The sequence below is a fragment of the Coturnix japonica genome, chromosome 13 (assembly GCF_054131305.1).
Source record: "Coturnix japonica strain WE chromosome 13, WE-NBRP24, whole genome shotgun sequence".
In the NCBI taxonomy this organism is placed as follows: domain Eukaryota; kingdom Metazoa; phylum Chordata; class Aves; order Galliformes; family Phasianidae; genus Coturnix; species Coturnix japonica.
In genome coordinates, this window is record NC_140675.1 from 13,814,908 (window position 1) to 13,836,810 (window position 21,903).

Genomic DNA, 21,903 nt, shown 5'->3' on the forward strand with positions numbered 1-21,903 from the left:
GAGGGAAGACAGGCAGCAGGCACAGCTTGAAGACCCTTTATTGAAGTTTGTCCAATTAGGAAGCCTTGTGTATCTCATCCCTTACAGCTCTTGTGCACCTGGCTTCACTTTCACCAGGTGTTTTTTCTGAGGACCCTACAAGAGAGCAGTGAGGAGAGGTCTAAGTGTTAGCAGCACACAAACATGGTTTTCAAGGCTCTATATGAGCTGTGTGGAGGCTGCTGGCCTCTGTTTCCCGTCTGGTAGCCCTAGTCAAATGTAAAGTTTTGCCATGTTATTCATGGGGGAACCTCTCACCCCACAGTAGAAAATGGCAAATAAACAACTCACAACCAGGTAACACCATCCCCCGTCTCTGAGCTCCATGTCACAGCTAGACAGGACTTACAGTGACAGCAAGAGCAGAACACAAATATTCTCACTGCAGTACAAGCTCCTGATGCTGAGCTAAAGGAAAATGGCTTAACCTCTAAAAGACTTTTGCTAAGACTCTGCATAACCAACCCCCCTGCCCGAGGCTAAGGAGGCTTAGCGAGCTTCATGCAGGATTTCTAGCTGACAGACCACATCCAGACACAGTTTATGTCTGCCTGGTATGAAGCAGTTGTTTCTTTTTTTCCTGCTAGCTGCAGGCCTAGCTCACTAAACACTTCCTCAATTTTATATTCAGACATGGGCACCAGCCTGGTGTAGGTTGCAAAAGTATTCAAGAAGCTACGTTTGTTTTGGATTTATTTTGCCTTGGATTTAAGAAAAATATACTGCTTGGCCTTTCTGAAAGCTTCCTGACAGAAAAATCACAAATTTGTGGCTGAATTTGACCCAACCTTTTCCTCTTAAGAACATTAAAGTTTTAAATCACTCCAAACAAATCAAAGAAGTGCACAATTGCGAGTGAAAGGGACCATATGTCCAATACAGTGTTTGCCAAGTTAACTGCTTGTTTAAAACATCCCATGGTGAATGGAAACTGGTTGGCCATATGGTATATTATTTGCTAGTTGCATTGTCTTGGATCACTCACGCTATCATCATGTTCTTCCTTAGCATAATATCTGCTGTGTGAATTGAATTCATGTTTGTCTTTTATGCAAGACGGTCCCAATCACTCAATTGGCTGTTATTATGTCTAGAAGCAGATGCTTGGCTGGAGTCAGTCAGTTGCTTTAGTCCCAGCTGTGAGCACGGCCCAGCAGCTGGGGCTGGTGCAGGGTGTAACTCACCATGAATGCACGCTTCTCCTGAGCTGTCTGGAAGCAGCCGTGGCCAAACTTGGATGTGGTATCAATGAATTTGAGCTCAATGGCTTCATGAGCTCGGCGGCTTGTGTGCACCAGAAGGGACTGAAAGAGAAGAGTCACAGTGCGTCAGGCTTATCTTTACAGAAAATCTGGATGTCTGCTCTGATGTGTGCTCACGTGTCCTCAGTGCATCCATTAGACTATTAGCTCCATGCAAATCTGCTTTTGCAGAGCAATACTCTGGTGCTCAGATGGCAGGTGATACCTTTGCTTGCAGAGCAGCTCTGAAACAAGCCTGCTCTTTGCATTTCATTTCCTCACCATCTGTTTACGGCCAAGGTTTCCACTTGCAGCTCCCCCAGCCACACCCCCAAAGGTACATCTACATTCAGCTGCATACTGCCATAGCCAACCACTCTGCAAATGGTCTCACTGAGCACCATGCTCATGTGCCACACACTCTCTGCACACAGCACTGAGAGCCCAACCGGTCTCACTACCCAGCACTCACGGGCTTTATCATTCTGCATGTGGTGCATCTGTTAGTGGAGAGCTACAGTCAGTCCCTCCCCAGCACCAGCTGCACTCTCACCTTCCGCAGAGTGAGCACACGCTTCTTTGGGCCCACAACGCAGCCCTTCAGCATGAGGAAGTCATTGTTGACCTCCCCATAGTGAGGGAAGCCACCCTGGAGAAAGAGACAAAAAGGGTTGGCAGACAGACAGGAGTATCGGATGGGAACGCGACAAGCTGGTGACATTTTCCAGTAGAGGAAGGACCAACAATCCTTCAAGCTATCTAAGCTGCAAACCCTTCAGAACAGCCACCCAGTGTCACCAGAGTATTTCAGCCACAATGACTGTATTTCCTTCAGTGGAATTCAAATCATTTCCTATGCAGTTGTGTCCTGCCAAAGAATTACTTCTCTGACTCAGACTCCTGCAGCCAGGGCCAGTTTCAGCCCTGTTACTCCTTACCAGAGGTGTAATGGTCTTCTCTGTGACATCGTAGTTTGTTGAGGCATTGTTCTTCACCACTTTGCCATCTTCCACGTGGATCCCATGGCCAATGCGGAAAATCTGAGAAAAGGAAGGAAATGGCAATGGTGACTTCAGGGTCCTCGCACTGATAGATGTCACAGGGACAACAAACATGATTATCACTGAGATGTGCCCTGTGGTGCACCCTTAGAGCAGGCAACAAGCACCTGAAGAGACATGCAGAATGAGAGCCCTGCGCATCTCTAGGGTAACATAAAAGAAACTGCAGGGGAACTGCAAAGAACGAAGGTGATGTCATGGAAGGGAGGTGCAGTGCTGGGCCGTACCTTCTTGTTGAGCTCTGTGCGGTGGTGGTAGCCCTTCTGGCCAGCCCGAGCAACAGAGTAGCCAACCCGAGCTGGGTGCCAGGCTCCAATGCAGGCAACTTTGCGCAAGCCCTTGTGTGTCTTCCTGGGGAGCTTCTTGGAGTGCCAACGGCTTGTCACCCCTGCAAGCATGACCAGACCGGCATTGAACAGAACAATGGGGGGTAGGGGAGATTCAGGGCTGGTGTCTAAGTGCTGGAGGGAATGCAATGTGAGGAGAAAGTCACCGTGTTGGAAGGAGACCAAGAGCTGTCACTGCAGTGAGGGACCAGAGCACAGAACTGTTCACACTTCCCATGGATCTGATCAAACTGCGATATGTTCCTGTTAAGCATATCCACACATGCACAGAAACACCCACATCTCCACACATGTGGGGCTTACTAGAAGTGCAGTGCCTTTACACTCCTGGGCCTTCTGGGAAGACTCTGGGCATGGCAGACAACACTGACATAAAGGAAACCAGACTCTGCTAGAGTGGAAATGCACACTGTGGTTGAGATACACAGGCTCTTTGCTACTCTCTGTACAATAAATTGGTGGGTTCTCAGCACGGCTCACACTCTTCCCCCCATAGCATTACCTTATGGGCAGCATAAGGTGAGAAAGACAAAGCCAATCCCCTGGCAAGGGTCCTCCCGCTCTGTACCTTTCATCCCATGCCCCTTGGTCACACCAATGACATCAATCATCTCGTTCTGGCTGAAGACGCTGTGCACAGAGATCTGCTTCTCCAACCTCTCACGGACCCAGTCAACCTTCTCAGCCACTGTCCCACCATTCAGTTGAATCTCCATCACGTGGGCTTTCTTTTGCCTCAGTGGAAGCAGCTTCATCTGTGTTAAGACAGTGCATTAGGGGAAAATGTTGCCTGAACACGCAGACAGGGCTGCAACACCCATCACTAGTGAGAGGAACAGGGACTGAGCAGAGCCAGCTCCCTACCACCCTTCCCTACCACAGTGTCAACCCCTTCTATGACAGCCAGTGTCCCTCCCCATGCAAAGCCTCCATCCTCCCCGCTCCTGCCACAGTGTGACTTTTGCTGATGATCTGCACCAGCCACAAGTGAAGTTAAACCATCTTAGCTCTGCCACAGGCTTCAGTGCAGTTGCTGACCCCAGGGATCAGCACAGAAATGGGCCCTGTATATCCAGCAATCTGCATCTGGCAAAACTGTGTCTGCCTGTGGGTTATTTTTTCCCCAACACTCGACACCAGTTGCTAATTTGAGGTGATCATGGGGCCCGAAGTCTCTTGCTGACACAGGGCTCACCCTGTGTTGATATCCAGGCAGGGAGCTCTGCTGAGCCCGGCTCAGATGGACAGGATTGGTGTCAGGAGGTGGCTGGAAAGGGCAGCCAACACCTCCCACTGTCTGCATGCTCTTCCCCACAGCCTTTCATCTGCTTCCACAGGCTGTCTCCTCTGACCCCATCATGACACACCCTGTGCCAACCTCCCAGCCATAACCACCCTCTCAAGCTGAGGAAGACCCTGACCTGTGTGTGCATGATGACACGAATGACCTTGCAGTACTTTTTCATAGCTGCAAAGTCTTTCTCCAGCTGCTTCTTGCCATCCTCATCCTGCCATTTTTTGCAGTACTTGGTGAAAGCTTTCTTCTTGCTCTTGTGCCTACGACAGAAACATAAAACATCTATCAAGAGCTCAACAGTGAGTTGATTCTTCACTGCACCTTGCAGACTAAACAGCATGGGGGACAGAAGGTCCATGCACCTTCCTGGAGGCATAAAGTTCTTGTGGGTACCTGAATCATTCCTGGCTGCCAGGCTCATGAGAGGGGGCTCTGAGGTGGGAAGAAGAAAGCGAATAATGAGCTTCAAAAAGGACTGCTAATTCAGACCTTTCTGCATGAAGAATCCAGTTGTCTCCCACTGACTGGCTCAGTGCCATCAAAATACAAACACAAAATCAGAGTGAAGTGGAGAAAGGAGAACACAGCCTCCAACAAGGATTGGAAGCATGTGGTGGGTGGATCTGACGGCCAACAGGCACTTCTGCAGGAGACACGATTCCCATGGTTATGAAATTCATGTTTCCATTTTCCTCTCTGTTGGTGTGGGATTCGGGCTGTTACTGTTTACAAGGGCCAAGGGTCACATTCTGCATCAATATTCCCCCTGAAAAATCTATTTTTCCTCCCATGTTCACTTGGTGCCTAAGCTCAAACACCTCAGTTTAATGAGGAATAAACAGGCCCAACCTGCACTAATTAAAACGGACCTGCAGCATGCACTGGGTATGATACTGCAGAAAGCACTAACTCGGTTCAGCTATTAAAATAAATTTACATATGCATATGCTGATTCCCAGCATCAAGCTGCTTGCAGTATCTCTGTGTATGACTAAATAGCTACTTCATTCCACCCCAAAGCCAGCTGCTAGTAGCTGAGCCGTCTGCAACACCCAGGCAACATAGAGAGCTTGTGAGGGACCCCAGGGACCTCCACCCAGGGAGGCACGTACCAGTTCTTATAGAAACGTCGTCTGCACTCATCACTGATGTGCTCAGCAAAAACAGTCTTGAAATTCCTCAAGCCCTTTGGTGTGTCTATGTACCCCACAACTCCCACCACTACCATTGGTGGGGTCTCAATGATGGTCACAGCCTCTACCTCCTCCCTCTTGGAGGTCCCTGCAAGATAGCAAAGGGAAAAGAAATCAGATTCTTGCCTGGGAGCCGTTAGCAGTCTATGCATCTGGCCCACTAAGCAAGCAGTGTGCTGGAAGCAAGGTCATACACTATTCTCACTGCTAGATCTTCCAGCTCTTCCTTCATCCATAAGTCCTGCTGGACACTCATACAGGGTTTGACCTTCAGGCACAAAACAGGATAGATCCCATGGCCCAGCACACCTTAACCCAACTTCTGCATGTTGGAAAGAGCAATATTTGGGATACCCTGGAGTTTGGCTCCAATCCCATAGTCATCCCACAGGGTAACATTATAAAATTCCCCACCAGGATGTTTCACAGCGCCCAGCATTTGTCAGGGTGCTTCTGCCAGCAGGATCCAACAAACCACCAACCAACAGACTTGTGTGGCAACTTCCAGGAAATCCCCAGGCTTAACTCACATAGGCCATGTGATAGCCTTTGGCTATCAAATATCTGGACAGCATTACAGAACATAGCCAAGAAGGTATGTGCTCCACCACCCATTTCCATGAGCAGCCTTTCCCAACAACAAGCCTGTTCCCCCTCTTTCCTCCTGGATAAGACCTCCTCCTTTAGCCAATCCTTACTGAGTCCAGGCCTGTGCACCTCCCGCAGGGTATGTGTCATGCCAGCTTTGTAGCCCAGGAAAGCTGTCAGATGGATGGGTTTGGTGGGGTCATCCTTAGGCCACGTCTTCACCTTCCCTCGGTGGCGACGGCTTCTCTTGTGAGGAAGGAAGCCCAAGTGGCCATGACGAGGAGCAGAGAATTTGCGATGGGACTGTGGAAAAGAGAAACAAAAAGCATCACACTCACCATTGGGTCCCAGAAGATACTGAAAGGACTGAGCCCAGAGTACAAGGGAAAAGATCCCTTTTAATATCAGTGAATAGTGGAAGGATTCTGGGCTCTTTCTTATTTCCAACATGAGAGAAAGAACTTGTCACGGCACAGGCTTTTGTTTAAGGTTCTACCACACACACCAAAGAATTCAGCACATTTCTGGACAAATGGAAACCAGAAAGGATGCCTAAAGGAATCAGTAATAAGAACACGTGCAGATTAAATACGTACCTTGAAACCATATTATTAGAGCTAAACATACAACCCCCAATCCCAAGGTCAGGTTGTGGCAGGCAGAGAAAAAAGCAACAGCATTTTAGAGTTAGATCTATACCCACAACTCCCTCCTTGCAGACGAGTTGGAGGACGTGGCTTCTCCTTCCACCAAGCCTTCTTTCCAACCCAAGTGGAGTTACATTAGGTCCATATAATATATATATATAATGTATATATATGTATAATAACCAATATAACCCAGCCCTGCTGGCTGCCCCTGTCCATGCAATGCCAAGGGCCGAGCTGTACCAACCATGGGACGTCTTCAGCCCAAGTCGGCGGCAGGAAGAGGCAATTCACTACGCGCCTCTCCTGTTTAATACTTAAGACACAAATTTAGCCACTGGTTTCATTGGGTGCGATATTCATTTCAGGCTTAGCAAAGCTGCCAAGCTTTACTCTAACAGCTGGGATGTGGGAAAGGTCAACTGCTGGTGTCTCAGTTTACGGCTTACACTCCTCAACTCCAACACGAAGCCAGCCCTCCCCCGGCCGCCATTTTTGTTAGGCCGCAGGCAATTCAACTACAACTCCCAGCATGCACCGCGCTTTAAGGGAGCATGCGCAGAGCTGCGCCCTTTGGTGTTGTGTGGGGCGCCGCCATCTTGTCCTGGTCCCCGTCCTCCGCCGAGCTCCGCCGCCGCGATGCCGGACGAACCGGACTTGGAGGTGTATAAAACACCGCCGAGCCGCACTCCGGTACGGGAGAGCACTTCGACTGTGCCCAACCCGGTCACCTTCATCCAAACTGCCTTCTACTATATCATCGATGCGCCCGTTACCTTCGTACGAGGTACAGACGCAGCGGGCCGCGACCCCGTGTGGGGACGGGACGGGACGGGAAGGAGGAACCGGGACTGACACGGGGACACTGGGGGGCTCAGGTGCTGGGGTGGTGGCACACAGTGGGATAGAGCTGAGCACATCCCGGCTGTGAGGTGCCTGACCTGGTGCAACTCTGCTGTTACAGAGTGGATCGAGCGGCAACAAGCCAAGAACAAGAGCTATTACTATCACCAGAAGTTCCGCCGTGTGCCCGACCTGAGCGAGTGCAAGGAGGGGGATTATCTCTGCTTCTACGAGGCTGAAGCGCAGTGGAGGAGGGACAGGTACGGCTGGCACGGGGCTGCACCCACAGGGCACTCACACAGCGCTCCCATTCTTGTGCGAGTCGTCGGGTTGGCTTGAAATCATGTGGATTTTAGGGCATTGAATGGTTACCTCAGCCACTGTCCCTACACCCCTTTACACAACGCTGGTTGCTCTCCCCTCAAGCCTGCTTTGCTGGCATTAATATCATCCTGCACGGCCTGCTTCATGCAGCACTGTGTTTCTATATGTTATCACCCCCTTGGTTCTGCTCCTCCATAGTCCATGCACTGCAATTGTATTCCTACCCTCATCTGGAATACTGTGTCCAGTTCTGGGCTCCCCAGTACAAAAAAGACAGGGATCTCTTGGAAAGAGTCCAGCGAATGGCCACTAAGATGGTGAAGGGTCTGGAGCATCTCCCCTATGAGGAGAGACTTAGGGAACTGGGTCTGTTTAGCCTTGAGAAAAGAAGGCTGAGAGGGGACTTGATCCAGGTTTATAAATACCTGAGGTGTGGGAGCCATAGTGGTGAGGCTGGTCTCTTTTCAGTAGTGCATGGGGTCAGGACTAGGGCTAATGGGATGAAAGTACAGCATAGGAAGTTCTGCATGAATGTGTGCAAGAACTTCTTTACAGTGAGGGTGACGGAGCACTGGAACAGGCTGCACAGGGAGGTGGTGGAGTCTCCTTCTCTGGAGATATTTAAGACCCGCCTGGACGCCGAGCTGTGTGATGTGGTGTAGGGAGCCTGCTTTGGCAGGGGGTTGGACTCGATCATCTCCAGAGGTCCCTTCCAACCCCTACAATTCTGTGATTCTGTTGATTCCCGTCTCCCACACAGGTTGGTGGATCAGCAGATCGTGGAGATAATCCGGGAAAGGCTCGGTGCGTGCAAGCACAGGGAAGGACCAAACCAGTTTCAGAACTGCGCTAAGGAGGCGGAGCTGCTTGCACAGGTCACCAAAGCCTATCAGGAGAGATGTGAGTACAGCAGCCTTCACATCTACTATAGCTGTGACAGCACACGGGGAAAGAAGAGCTCAAAGATCTCATCTTTGTGCTAAAATTCCATCTTGGCAAACGCTGCAGATCTGGGCTCAGGGCTCAGATGTGCTGTACCCACTAAGCCTGGGCAATGACATGTCAATAAGCACAGTACAAAGGCATCTGATGCTCTGGCAGTACCCAAAGCTGAGTGCATTTCTCTCAGCACTGCAGCTTGCACTGCCCTAAGTGCAACCCTCAGATCTAGTTCCTCCTAGCAGCTGAATGTTACTTTTCAGACATTCCCCATGATTACTTTTCCTTTTAGATGGTGATCTTGGTGTCCATGGAAATGCCAGGAAGTGTCTGATGAAGCAGAAGCACAGGATGATAGAAGAAATGAAGGCAAAAGAAAACGCGTCTCAGTAGATCCGGTTATGGAATTAATTAGCACCTCCCTCATTGGTGCTTCTCTCAAATCCTTGTGTTACACCTGTGAACTGTGATGTTCTATAATAAACTTGCCAACCCAAACATCTGCCGTACCATCCATGAGCACAGACTCATTCTTTGCAGAGGTATGTAAAAGAAACTTAGAATTCTTCCTTTTCCAGCTCTGCATTCCAGTTGGCTGCTACCACCCTCTGAACAAAGTCAGCTCCAGGCACCCATATATATGAGCTGTGGAACCGTGGGGGTGTCCCTGCTGGATTTCTCCACTACCACAAATCATTAGGGAGCACCCTCAGAGTAAATGTGCTGTGAAAGGAGTATAAAGGCACATTATATTCCCCTCTTTTTAGTTACAAACCCCGCTCAGGATTTAATACCTGATTAACAAGGGTTAGTGTAAAACATTCTATTCCACCCAGCAGATGTTCAGGCTGCTTCCCACAGATCTGAGCCTACTCAGATCCCAAGCACAGATGTAACCGATCTGCCCAACGCACAAAGCATCCAATCAAACCAATTTCTTGTCCACTGTCCACTTTATTGTCTTGTACAAAAACCACTTTAAGTAGTTGCCACAGCAGCTGCCTGGGTTCTCTGCACTGAGACTCTGGTGTGGGTCTTAGCCAGATGATCAGTGAACTCCTGGATAGAAAGAAAAACAGCATTTCATTTATGTACACCACTGTCATAACCTTCTCAGCATCGTAACCCACTGAAGGAAGAGTTGCATGTTTACCTGGTAAGGAGATTTGGTGAATACAGTCTCTTTCCAGAGATCAGGAGTCAGGTAACTGTATGTCTTGGAGATGGCATCAAAGGTGGCCTTAGCTATGGAAACAAGTTAAACATTGCACATCACTGTTAGAGAAATGAGCTCCTGTACACACTTACACAGCTCCAGAAGTGTAGAATTTCAGAGGGAACAGAGAGACCAGAAGAGGATCCCTGTGTTATACTCTTAAAATTCAGTTTCCTTTCTCTCTCCATATACGACAGTTACACTACTTCATAAAAGTGCAACCGCGCAGATTGGGAGATGAGGAGCTCCCAATTTAACACAGGTTTAGGTTACTTCCCTTTCAGTAACGAAAACAGCAACACACACAGAGCTGAACTACAACGCAATAACCTCACACTTACCAAAGTTGCCCAGCGTGGCAGTGCAGCCCCTGGCTGATGTATAACAGTCATCAATTCCAGCCATCATCAGCAGCTTCTTAGGAACAGGGGCAGACACGATGCCTGTACCTCGAGGTGCTGGGATCAGACGCACCAGGACAGACCCACAGCGCCCAGTAACCTACAAACACAACAGGTTCCAGCTTCCACAGCACACACAGCGTGACTCACATGCAATGCACAGCGAGATGCTCTTACCTTGCAAGGCACAGTGTGAGGTTTGCCGATCTTGTTCCCCCAGTATCCTCGTCTCACCGGGACGATGGATAATTTAGCCAAAATGATGGCCCCGCGAATAGCTGTAGCAACTTCTTTAGAGCATTTAACACCCAGACCGACGTGGCCGTTGTAGTCTCCAATAGCAACAAAAGCCTAAAATCAAAGGGAAGCTTTCAACCGAGGCTTTGCCATGCGGGAGAGCTCTCTCAGCACAACAACTCAGCAGGATCTCATCACAGATAACCAGAAGCACATACTAATATTTAACAGCTACAGCACACTACAATGAAGCAGCTATTAAGTAGCTCCTACAACTTATGAAGTTGCAGAGTCTGGTAGGGTGTTGCAATGGGCTGCACAGAGAGGCTGTGGATGTCCCTGAAGAATAAAGACGTAACAAAATTACCTTAAACCTGGTACGTTGACCAGCACGAGTCTGTTTCTGGACAGGCATGATCTTCAACACCTCATCTTTTAGAGAAGACCCCAAGAAGAAATCGATGATCTCTGACTCCTGTAAGATTCAGCCATTGAATCACACAAAGCCACATTGTTAAGCTGCAATACCCAAATAACACAAAGAAAACACACAAATCTTGCTGCTCTTACCTATAAACCGAAGTAAAATCAATAGCAACGTGGCTCAACTTGTGCTTTGCAAGTAACAAACAGGGCAACTAATGCCAGCTTTACAGTTCAGCACCTCACCTTGATGGGAAGGGAGAAGAGATAGATCTCCTCCAGAGACTTGATCTTCATATCCTTCACCAGGCGACCAAGTTTGGTGACAGGAATCCACTACGGAAGCAAGCAGGAAATAACAAAAGGCTTTTACAGCAGCTCCTATGGGGTGGGGGGGCTGTATGGCAGCACTACAGGGCACAGCCCAACATAACCCTGCCCTGCTGCTTCCACTTACTTCCTTATCCTCCGCTTTGCCCCCTCGGGCTCCCCGTCCTCTCCCTCGGCCCCTTCCACGGCCTCGCCCGCGGCCCCTCAGCCCGGTCCCGAAGCCGCCCCTGAATCCCCCTCGGGCGGCTCCTGCTCCTCCCGCAGCACCGGCGTCGTCCGCCATTTGCTGGACAGAAAGAGAGGTGAATTAGTCAGAACATCGCCACCATCAGATCGAAATAACCACACGGCGAGGCCGCAAAGCCCAGCCGGGATCCATCCGGCGAGGTACGGCCGGCCCCGAGCCGCAGGAGGCGCCGATGGGCGCGGATGGAGCGGAGGCCGCACTCAGACGCCATTCCATCATCCGCCATACTTACGTGATTCAATAGTAGAAGGCCGCCACTTACCGCCGGTAGGTATTTATACTCAGAAAGTTCTCGCGAGAACACCTCTCCGAGGTGCCAGCCCGGCGCGCTGAATGCGGAATACACTACAGCGCGGGGGGAGCGCGATCCATTTACTTATACAGGGTGCGGGGCGGGAGGGACGAGCGGAAGCTGTGCGCATGCGCCGAGTTTACGCATGCGTAAGGCTCAGAATATAAAGCTGCGCACACGTGGAGCTGCGCTCTAATGAGTTCGGACGTAAGTGAGTTGGGTTGTTTGCGTGGGGGTGGGTGGGCGCAGCTCGTTCGCTTCTATTTGATTCTCTTGGCTTTTAGCGGCGTTTAGAGCTGTTCAGGCTTTGTTGAGGGCCTGGTTGTAGGCAGTGCTGGTTGCAACACCGGAGGCCCTGGGTTCGAATCCCCCTGTGGCGCAAGTGGTAGAAGTGCCGCTCTGCTACACAGGGGCTCGAATCCCGGGGGTTGGACTCGAGGATCTCTAAGGTCCCTTCCAACCCGCACGATACTGTGATACTATGATAGGGGGTGGGTACTGAATGAGGGCTGGGAAGGGGCCTTTGGCACGGTCTGAAAATCACCTTTGGTCTCCCGTGGCCTCCGGTGAGATAACGGTGCCGACAGCAAAGGGAGCAGCAGAGTGTATTGCCCACGGTGACGGTGTGTGGGCAGTGAAACCCGTGTTCCCATAACGGCAATGAGGGGCTGTGGGGGTGGCTGGGGCGGCATTGCAGGGTGATGTAGGCTGTGTGTGACCACCATGTGTGAGCTCTGAGTCTCCCTGCAGGTGGAACAGCCCGGCTGGGATCCTCCATGTGAAGATAGGACCCAAAGCACCTTCATGTGAAGGGCGGAGGATGATTTAGGGCTGGAATACTAAGAAGTTGTGCGGGATGTGGATAAAAGAACGCTCGTACCAACGGAGCTGAGTGCTTTCAATAAAGATTGACTCGTTTGAACGCTTATTCGAGTCCTGTTGTGCTTTCGTACAGTCCACGAGCCCTGTTTGGGGTCTGAAGGGTGTGGGACCGTGCTGTTAAACAGCCAGGACGGGCAGGAGGCTGCTCCATCCGCCGTCCATTCATTAACATCCATTCATTAACCGCAACACACACACAGAAGCAGTTCCGTACCACGTGACACGGAGGGGGCGCTTCCTTACTCTGCTCTTACGTCATCAGAGTGCGCCGGAAGTCCCGCCCTTTAAAACCCGGAAGTGGCCTGCACGCGGAGCGCGGGGTGTCATGGCGGCTGCGGCGGGCAGCGCGGTGCGATTCAAGAGCAAGTGAGCGGGGCTGGGGCTGGGGTGAGCGGCCGAGCTGCGCTGTCTTCGCTTTAACGATCTCATTTCCTTTCTATTTCTTTAATTTCCCCCTTTCAGTTATGCTGTGGCGAGGAAAATCGAGCCGTTCTACAAAGGAGGCCGGGTTCAGGTAATGGTCGCTTACAGCCGGGCTCTATAAGGGGCTGGGCCGCCCCCACGCTCCGCTCTCATCTCTCCGTCCTTTGATTCCTAGTTGAGCCGCGATGGGAAGTTCATGTTCTGCCCCTGCGGGACCAAGTTGAACGTGATCGATGTGGAAACGGGAGCTGTGCTGCACAGCCTCGAGCAGGTGAGGGAGCCACGGAGCCTTAAGCACAGCTCCATGGGATGCGGTTGTGACTGGGGTGTTTTGAAGCCCTCAGGAGTGGAAATAGAGGGGGCTGAGAGCTGCAGACCTGGCTGGTGTTTGTATTGTCTGTCATTGTGGGTCTGTGGGTTAGTAGGAGCTGTGGCAAAGGAAGGCTTGAGAGCACACCTAAGCAACACAGAGATGAGTAACTGTGGTTTTCTTTTATCATTTTTCAAGGATGACCAGGAGGACATCACTTCATTTGTACTCAGCACTGATGGTGAAGTACGTGTATGGCTGTGTTATACTGTGTGTTTTCCTTTCTTGGGCCTCCTGATAAAGCCAGTAAAGACTGAGGAGTGTCCTGCCTTGAAATGTCCCCAGGGAACTCTTGGAGTCTGTCATCTCTTCTGGCTTCAAGTCAGATATAGGAAGTACTGTTATCTTGTTTTACTGTCATTAACAACAAAGATGCATCTAGGGATATAAATCCATTTTAATCTATTCTATATACACGCAGAGAATGTATTAGTTGATGTTCCATTTAAATCCAGAGTTGGATTGCTGAAGCACTGCAGGTCAGAGCTTCTTAAAGAGGTTTCCTGTTGTTTCTGATGCTTGTCTCTCAGTTTTGAAGAGGTCTTTGTGATGACTCGTTAAGTGTCAGATGCATTTCCTAATATGTTTTGGGACAAGTGTCAGTCTTATGAATATCAAGATACTGAGAACATCATAGTAGTGAATATTCATGTTGTTTGTGTATGGACACTGAAGGAAATGGCTGATCTTGCTTTCCTTTGCCTTGTTTTTCCATAGATTCTTGTGACAGGAAGCCGAGCCCTGCTGTTGAAGCAGTGGAATTGGCGAGAGAACAAGTGTGTGCGCACATGGAAAGCAGTGCACATAGCACCAGTGGCTACCATGGTCTTTGACTCTACTTCAACGCTGTTAGCCACGGGTATGTTCCTATTTCAGCCTAGCTCAGTGCAGCAGGAGGTGTGAGCTCTCTATTCCATATATTCCATAGAATCATAAGCGGCTCTCTTTATGTAAAGTGACTTACTGACAAAGTTCTTCCACTATTCCGGAATATGCTGGTAAAGTGCTGATAATTACTGGGGATCTGCAAGACAGTGTGGCCTAGTAGATTTAAATGCACAATTAGGACTCCTTGAAGATGGAGGACAGGCATGAACCCTAATATGTACTCGTGAACTTCTCTTGGTGTGGATAGCTGTTCTGGATTCATTTTTCTTCTGCCATTGTTACTCATTAAATTTTTCAGCTGTTGCTGTATTGGAACTCCATTCTTCATTCTTGCATGCTCTTCTTTTCCAAGGTGGCTGTGACAGCACCATTAAGATCTGGGATATGATCAAGCAGTATTGCACACACAACCTGAAAGGATCTTCAGGAGTTGTACAGTAAGGATGAGCCCTGTTTCTCAGTCATTTAGTGTGATGCCTTGATGCTGTGAATTGTCAAATTCTTTGAGTAAAATGTATTTCTATTTAAATATTGGTCTAATGCAAAGAAGGTAACAGGCAGCTCATTCCTACTCCATTTAAGTGTATCTCCTCTCTAGCCTTGTTGAGTTCCATCCTGATACCTCCCGTCTGCAACTCTTCTCCTCTTCAATGGACTATAAAATCCGAATTTGGGATCTAAATTCCAGCAAGTGTATGGCTGTGCTGGATGGCCACTTCAGTGCTGTCACCTCCCTGGCATTCACTGCAGATGGAAACACTCTCATTAGGTAAGAAATGCAGAGGCTTAGATTTCTCATTAACCCTGGCTCTTGGCAGAGATTGGGTGCTTGAGCGAGGTTGGGGTGGGGTAGTTTGTTGTGTGGGGGTAATAACTGCTAGAAGTATTAAGTCTCAGCTTGATAATGCATTATGGACTTATTCATATCAATTCTTCTTATCTTGTAGTTCTGGCCGTGATAAAATCTGTATGGTGTGGAACCTGAAAACCAGAGAAAGTAAAAGAACCATCCCTATCTACGAGGTGAAATTGCATTTCTTTTATTCCTTTGAGATCTTTTGTAGGTCACAGTTTGGATGAACTGTGTTGAACTGTGTAGGAACGTTTGGATGTTGTGTTGAGGGATGTGGTTTATTGAGAACTATTGGTGATGGGTGGATGGTTGGACTGGATGATCTGTGGGTCTTTTCCAACCTTGGTGATTCTGTGCTTGCTGCAATGGGACTCTAACCCTTTGTGCTAAGCTGGTGTTTGGCCAACTCCTTTGTAGAGCGTGGAAGCTGCCATCCTGCTGCCTGAACAAGGAGATTTCTCTCAGCTGGGTGTGAAGAAACAAGGGTTGCATATTCTCACAGCTGGCAGCAAAGGTGAGTGTCCTGTCATGTAGCTGCTGGAGTTAGAGGTGGAGGAATGACTGTACTTAAGGAGCTACGTTGCTGTTATTCCTCAGATATGTGGTTTATGTGGCAGAAGTGTTGGGCTGAACTCTTGGGGGATGGAGAACAAAGCCTTCTTCTGATTTCCTCCAATGATAGCAGATGAGGAGGACTTTTCAGGCCTTAAAGCTGTGTGGCTCTTTCCAGTACACAGTGCCAAGATTCGTTTTATATTCCTTGAACAATCACTATCTGAAATAGCAACTCTGCCCTAATTTATGTTATTTACTAGGAGTCCTGAAAATCTGGGAAGTTGCTACAGCTGCTTGTGTGTACACCCAGCCTGTGCCCTTTGAGCCCGTGGAGTCAGAGGAGGATACCAGCAACCACAGCCTGACCCACTGCATGCTCGTGCCTGAGAGAAATGAGATTGTCACAGTGTCTGTGGAGCACAACATTGTTTTCTATGATGCTCAAACACTTCAGCTCAGGAAGCAGGTAACGACCCTCTGCCTCTCTTCTATCAGTGTTTTAGGCTCAGCTCTTCTTCTGGTGAAAGCTTTATTCTTGAAATAACAAGGTTTATTGCTGAAAGCTTATTCCTGATCTGTTCCTTGGTTACAAACCAGAAAGCCAGTTTCACTGTTGGAGTTGGAGGGGTATTGCACAAATAAAGTCAAATGGAAAGCAGAACAGGCCCAGACAAAAATCTTTTTTTGTATTCCAATAGGATTTTGGCCTGCAGAATTAAGTGAAAGAAAATGGGAATGTGGCCTCATTAGGAATGGTACCATTTGATGCTTCTCTCTGTTAAACTTCTTCTGTTCTGCCGTCCTCAGCTTGTGGGTTACAATGATGAGGTTCTGGATGTGAAGTTCCTTGGACCCAGTGATTCTCACATTGTTGTGGCTACCAACAGCCCTCAGCTGAAAGTGTTCGAGCTGTCAACATCACACTGCCAGATCCTCTATGGCCACACAGGTGTGTGTGTGTATGTGGTCAGCTCTGATATGGGTGGGTGGAAGATGCGGAAGTATTTCTTTATCCTTGTTTTTTTTTCCTCTGTTTAGAAACAATTCTTGCTTTGGATGTCTTCAGGAAAGGCCTGATGTTTGTAAGCTGTGCTAAGGTACGTAGGCATTCTTCATTGAATTAAACTCTTCATTGCTAGTGATCTTTGTAGACAGAGTTGTTAGATTCCTGTATGGCAGAAAGGGCTTCTGTTGAGATGGCATTTATGACTGCTACATCTCCAAAATACAAGAGTCTTCGATTGTTCCTTTTAAATGTTGCTCCCTTGTTTTGGTGAATGCAGGCAAAGATACAGGCTTAAAAGCCACTGAATACGGGCTTATGGATGTAGTGGATGTGCGGAGGGCTGATCACTTGTCTGTTCTTTCCCATTACAGGACAAAAGCATTCGAGTATGGCGGATGAATAAGGAAGGAAGGGTGGTCTGTGTGGCCCAAGGATTGGGTCATGCTCATGGGGTAGGCACTGTCTCTTGCTCAAGGTAATAAGAGTCAAACAAAGTTTTACCTTTGCAAGCATGAGTCATGGTTGCTTTGCTGGTTCTCAGTGAATGTTTTGGTGAATATCTGATTCTGAATAATACTGTTTGTCATGTTTGAATCCAGCTTGTCAAGGTGCTCTGAGTTAAAGGAAGAATGTTTGTGGTTTCCTTTCTTGGATGCACGTTTGTCCATAAGCTGTGAAGCTCTTCTTTATCAGTCTACCTCCTGTTTGGCTTAAAGAGCAGCAGCTGTTTAATTTGCCAGATAAAACTCAAGTAATTTGGACAGAATGACTGGGGAATGGAAGGGAGTGTGCCTATGAAGGTGCTTGCTTAAATAGTATATCTGTTTATCAGCTCTTCTTTCTTTATGCTGCCTAGCAGTGTGGAAGCCCAGCTTGTTCAGAAGCTGCCATATACCTTAGAAAGCTTACAGTGCTTTTGGCTAATGGCTGAATAGAGGGAGGTTATCCCAGGGACTTAAGTAAAATGAAAAACAACTTGAAGAAAGCACTCACACTGTGTAATGTCTCAGCAGAGTGACTGTGTAGATTCCAGCTGGGGAGAAAGCCTTTTCTCAGTGCAGTGAAAACCACTGTTTTGCTTTCTTTCACTTGGCATGTTTTTATTCTTTCCATTCAGGTTGAAAGAAAGCTTCATAGTGACCAGCAGCCAGGACTGCACAATAAAAGTGTGGAATATCCCAGAATCTCTCACTTCCAAAGCAAAAGCAGCCTTGATCTCCAGTCCAGAAACCCTTCATGCACAAGTGACTGAGAGAGGTCATGACAAGGTAAAGTTCCACCTGATGTGAGAGCATATTTTTAGTACTTAAGTGCTCTCCTGTTTTATACCCTGTGATTCCTAGCTGTATGACAGCAAAAGCAAAGACTTGAACTGCTTTACTCTCTCTATTTCTGTGACTTTTCTAGGACATAAACAGCGTGGCAGTTTCTCCCAATGACAAGCTCATTGCCACGGGCTCGCAGGATCGGCTGGCCAAGCTGTGGTCCTGTTCTGATTGCTCCTTGCTGGGTGTCTTCACTGGACATAAGCGTGGAATCTGGTGTGTGCAGTTCTCTCCGGTGGATCAGATTTTGGCCACCTCTTCAGCAGATGGAACCCTGAAGCTTTGGGGTCTTCAGGACTTCAGTTGTTTGAAGGTAACAACAGCTCAGACTGCCCCTTGCTCTTCTAGGCAACTCTTACATGCTATAGAGATTGATTATTATTATTGTTTTAAATAATTTACCTATCTGGGCTTTTGTAGTAAATATTATTCTCTTGGAGGAGAGATCTTCTTTGAAAACTTGGCAACAGCTTTAATACTTGGAGCTTCTCTCTTGTTTTCCAGACCTTTGAAGGTCACGATGCCTCTGTACTGAAGATCATTTTTGTAAGCCGAGGAACACAGCTGCTCAGTGGGTAAGTGCCTACACAAAAAGCCAGAATTAGTTAGAAAACATAACTGGTATGAGCAGCAAGATTGTGCAGTGGATGTAGGTTTAGAAAGACTGATAGGAAGGTGCCAATTTTATGTCACATGGCAGAGACATGGCTTGTTTTCCTCTGCAGTTACACCATGGTTTCCAGTTAGCTCCACTGACGTTGCTGGGTTAGTGACATACACCACAGGGCAGAGCTAAGGATGCATTCCACCCTAGTGCTTTCAGTGAGGCAAGAGCAGCCAGGGTTAAACTCTTACTGTTAGCTGCACAGGGCTTGTTCTCTAGCTAGAAGCAGGAAAGAATGCAGTTTATCTCCTGAATTGCCCTTTCTTATTGAAAGGTTGAAATGTAACAGACCAGAAACACCAACAGAGCATATGAAGAAGTGTAGGTAATAGGGTACTCCAAGATGGAATCACCTGAAGGGATGCTAGTACTACCAGGAACAAGTTGAGATTCTTTAGATCTCTTAAGATGTTTGGTTAATTCTGCTCAGATTTGATAGGTATTGGGATGAGCTTATTCAATATTTTGGGTGGGATAGAGCAAGAATGGGTCTATCCAGCGATTCTCTGAGCTTGTGGTTTTGTTTTGTTTCTTTCCTCTTCTAAAAGTGGTTCTGATGGTCTCTTAAAACTCTGGACAATTAAAACGAATGAGTGTGTAAAAACATTGGATGGCCATGAAGATAAAATTTGGGGTCTTCACTCTAACAAGCAGGATGACATGGTCGTGACAGCATCCAGTGACTCCTCTATCACACTATGGAAGGTACAGGGCTGGGTCTTTGTGTCTCTTCTCTGGGCTACTGATCAGAATGCATTTGTAGCATTCAGTATCTCAGTGATTTGTTCCTCACCATTCCAGCATGATACGTGTTGTCCTCATTTTACACACTTTGGCATTATTTGGTCTGGTTTGGGTTTTTTTGGCCACAATGCATTTCTCCAGTTGGTGCTTTAAAAGGAACAGGAGTTGGTTTTAAATGACCTTACCAGCACTGGTCTTCTAGAGGGGTTGGAGGGAATTGTGAGTTGGTGGATTTAAAATGTAAGTTACTTGACCCAGAGATCTTGCTGCGGAAGATGATTTTCCAATCACTTAGTGACTCTTTCATCTGAATTAAAGCAAGGTTTGACAAAGTTATATCCTGGTTTTATAGGATGTCACTGAAATTGAACAGGAAGAGGCAGAAGCTAAACGGGAGGAGCAGATTATGAAGTAAGTTGATTTTGGGTAGTAGTGGGCCATGAAGGGTGTGTTGTGTCTGGTTAAACTCTCCACACTTGGAGCCATCCAACTCCCCTTAATTTGAAGGCCGTCCTGTAGAGATTTAGATGCTGTGATGGCATGGTTAGGCTTTTCTGCTTCATAGAAGTTTAATTCCTGCAAATCCTTGCTATAATATTGTCATCTTGATAATGGATTGGTTTCATGTTTATATGCTATTAAGATAGGTCATGTCAAACCACTGAAACCTATTTTCATTTTGTTCCACTTCAGGCAGCATTAAGTAATTCAAGAATGCCTTGAACGTGCCGTGGGTAATTATCTCCACAATGTGGGCACTCAGCCATTCACTGGCATGCACTATTAACTTCATGACATTAAACCTTTCCGCACCATTGCTGCCAAATCAGCCACTTTCTGTACTGAATTCTGTTCCGCCAACCAGATGCTTGTCTCATACTCCTGACTGATCTGTTTTCCAGAGAACAAGAGCTTTCTAACCTGCTCCATGAGAAAAGGTACCTCAAAGCATTAGGTCTGGCAATCTCTCTGGATCGTCCACACACAGTGCTGACAGTTGTTAAAGGTGAGTTCGTGTTATACACCGAATGTTTATTTTCCACCCTCTCTGCTTTCCAGGGCATCTCTTCCAGATACTGAAGTCAGACACAAACTATAGTCTGAAGTCTTTAATAAACTAAAGTTAAAGTAAATTACTAAAGTCAAATTATCTGGAAGCCTCTATTTTACCCTTCTCCAATAACTCCTAAAGGTTTGGACCTGTCACAGGGGATGTTATTTTCTGTGTAAGAGGAATGCATGGCTCTTGTTCTTGAAATAGTTTTTTTTTCCTTTCCTTAACCCTTAATTTCTTCTTTTTAGCCATCCTCAAGGAAAGCGATGGGAGAAAGCGCTTGGAAGAGAACATTGCTCGGTTGCGGAAGGATCAGAAAGGTTTGTTACTGCACGGTTTTATAGCTAAAACCTTTCAGATCTGGGGCTTTTGTCTGAAGTGAAATTAATGCTGATCTCTGAGACAGAAGAGATGGCTTTTTGCACAGTCAATGTGCACAGATGTCCTTCTTCCCTAGAGGCGGTGTTAACATTCTTGGTGACATGGAATACAAACTCTAGAAACTGCCACGAGGCTCAAGCTGTCATTGAAACCCTCCTGAAGCACGAAGCACCAGACGACCTCCTGCAGTACTCAGGCATTAAATCTGCTGTGGAATCCCTGCTGCCTTACACCGGTGAGTGGTGCTGCAGGAACAGTTGGGCAGTGAGCAAGTTAATCCAGTCCAGATCTGTTGGGAGGTGCCTGCGGTGATGTGCTGTGGAACTTGATTTGTATGCAATCTCAGCTGCCCTCTCCTCATGTGAGATCTGAACTCTCTTCCTGTTTTGTGCTCTTTGTGCCCAGAGAGATTGTGGATCTTCCGTCTCTGGAAGGGTTGAGGGCTGGGTTGGTTGAGGCTTTGAGCAGTCTGGTCTGTGTCTGGAAGGTGTCCCTTACTGTGGCAGTGCTGTTGGAAGTAGATTAACTCTTAAAGTCCATTCCGGCTCATGTCTCTCTAAGATCCTGGTGTTTTAGTAGCGCCTCCTGGCCTCCTTTTATTGGCCTGGACAGAGTTTGTCCACAGTTTGTGCCTCTGTGAGGTCTCCTCTTATGTTATGAATGCTCCGCCTGCTCTCTTCTAAACAGAAGAGACGTTTTTTGTACCCATTTCTGATAAACCTCTCCCCTTGTGATACCAACCATCAGTTTTCTTTCTTTGCAGAGCGCCACTTTCAGAGGCTGAGCCGCTTGCTGCAGGCCTCCATGTTCATTGACTTCATGTGGCAGAACATGAAGCTTTCTGACGTGTCACATCAGGAAGATATGATTCTGTGACTCTTCCCTCATCAGCTGCTGTTTCATGACAGACGTCTGAACTGCTTTCCCACCAGATACAGCAACTGGAATACTCTGTATTTTTTAATAATTATTATTATTTTTTAATTGAATTTCTAAAACAAGACCGTTGTTCAGTCTCCTTGGGGTTTAATGAAAGGAAGGATTTGTTCCTTTGGGTAAGTTGTGGCTTCCCTTTGTATTTTCACAGCCCGGA

General features: G+C 47.7%; 4 protein-coding genes, 1 long non-coding RNA gene and 1 other non-coding gene across 7 annotated transcripts; 4 read left to right on the forward strand and 2 right to left on the reverse strand.

The window, feature by feature from the left end:
• Positions 1-20: 20 nt before the first annotated feature.
• On the reverse strand, positions 21-6,897 carry RPL3L (ribosomal protein L3 like). The gene is made up of 10 exons (XM_015876935.3): positions 6,661-6,897; positions 5,877-6,069; positions 5,098-5,266; positions 4,110-4,245; positions 3,257-3,443; positions 2,569-2,729; positions 2,219-2,320; positions 1,834-1,929; positions 1,224-1,343; positions 21-135 (listed from the first exon to the last, which is right to left on the reverse strand). Exons 1-10 carry the CDS (start codon positions 6,661-6,663, stop codon positions 82-84), a joined length of 1,221 nt encoding a protein of 406 aa, XP_015732421.2. The 5' UTR covers positions 6,664-6,897; the 3' UTR covers positions 21-81.
• Positions 6,898-6,988: 91 nt separating this feature from the next.
• Positions 6,989-9,017, forward strand: NDUFB10 (NADH:ubiquinone oxidoreductase subunit B10). Its single transcript, XM_015876938.2, has 4 exons — positions 6,989-7,200; positions 7,378-7,516; positions 8,341-8,480; positions 8,812-9,017. Exons 1-4 carry the CDS (start codon positions 7,053-7,055, stop codon positions 8,910-8,912), a joined length of 528 nt encoding a protein of 175 aa, XP_015732424.2. The 5' UTR covers positions 6,989-7,052; the 3' UTR covers positions 8,913-9,017.
• Positions 9,018-9,453: 436 nt separating this feature from the next.
• Positions 9,454-11,412, reverse strand: RPS2 (ribosomal protein S2). The gene is made up of 7 exons (XM_015876937.3): positions 11,254-11,412; positions 11,043-11,132; positions 10,741-10,848; positions 10,314-10,487; positions 10,077-10,236; positions 9,673-9,764; positions 9,454-9,578 (listed from the first exon to the last, which is right to left on the reverse strand). Exons 1-7 carry the CDS (start codon positions 11,407-11,409, stop codon positions 9,498-9,500), a joined length of 861 nt encoding a protein of 286 aa, XP_015732423.1. The 5' UTR covers positions 11,410-11,412; the 3' UTR covers positions 9,454-9,497.
• A 411-nt stretch (positions 11,413-11,823) lies between these two features.
• LOC146758693 (uncharacterized) lies at positions 11,824-12,593 on the forward strand. The gene is made up of 2 exons (XR_014933834.1): positions 11,824-11,872; positions 12,416-12,593. It is a non-coding gene; the product is annotated as an uncharacterized LOC146758693 (long non-coding RNA).
• Positions 12,194-12,322, forward strand: LOC116654096 (small nucleolar RNA ACA64). Its single transcript, XR_004309005.2, has one exon. It is a non-coding gene; the product is annotated as a small nucleolar RNA ACA64 (small nucleolar RNA).
• Positions 12,594-12,851: 258 nt separating the features above from the next.
• TBL3 (transducin beta like 3) lies at positions 12,852-21,811 on the forward strand. Of its 2 annotated transcripts, none has more exons than XM_085514015.1 (22): positions 12,852-12,913; positions 13,010-13,061; positions 13,146-13,241; positions 13,479-13,526; positions 14,058-14,199; positions 14,581-14,665; positions 14,811-14,997; positions 15,176-15,251; positions 15,499-15,595; positions 15,897-16,102; positions 16,444-16,585; positions 16,675-16,733; positions 17,014-17,117; positions 17,760-17,910; positions 18,050-18,280; positions 18,472-18,542; positions 19,180-19,336; positions 19,728-19,786; positions 20,278-20,381; positions 20,678-20,749; positions 20,887-21,045; positions 21,574-21,811. In XM_085514015.1, coding segments are annotated over exons 6-22 (1,989 nt in total). In that variant the 5' UTR covers positions 12,852-12,913; positions 13,010-13,061; positions 13,146-13,241; positions 13,479-13,526; positions 14,058-14,199; positions 14,581-14,664; the 3' UTR covers positions 21,687-21,811. The 2 variants fall into 2 exon arrangements, with proteins under 2 accessions (XP_085370141.1, XP_015732401.2); XM_015876915.3 differs by having other exon boundaries at positions 14,827-14,997.
• The last annotated feature ends 92 nt before the right edge of the window (positions 21,812-21,903 follow it).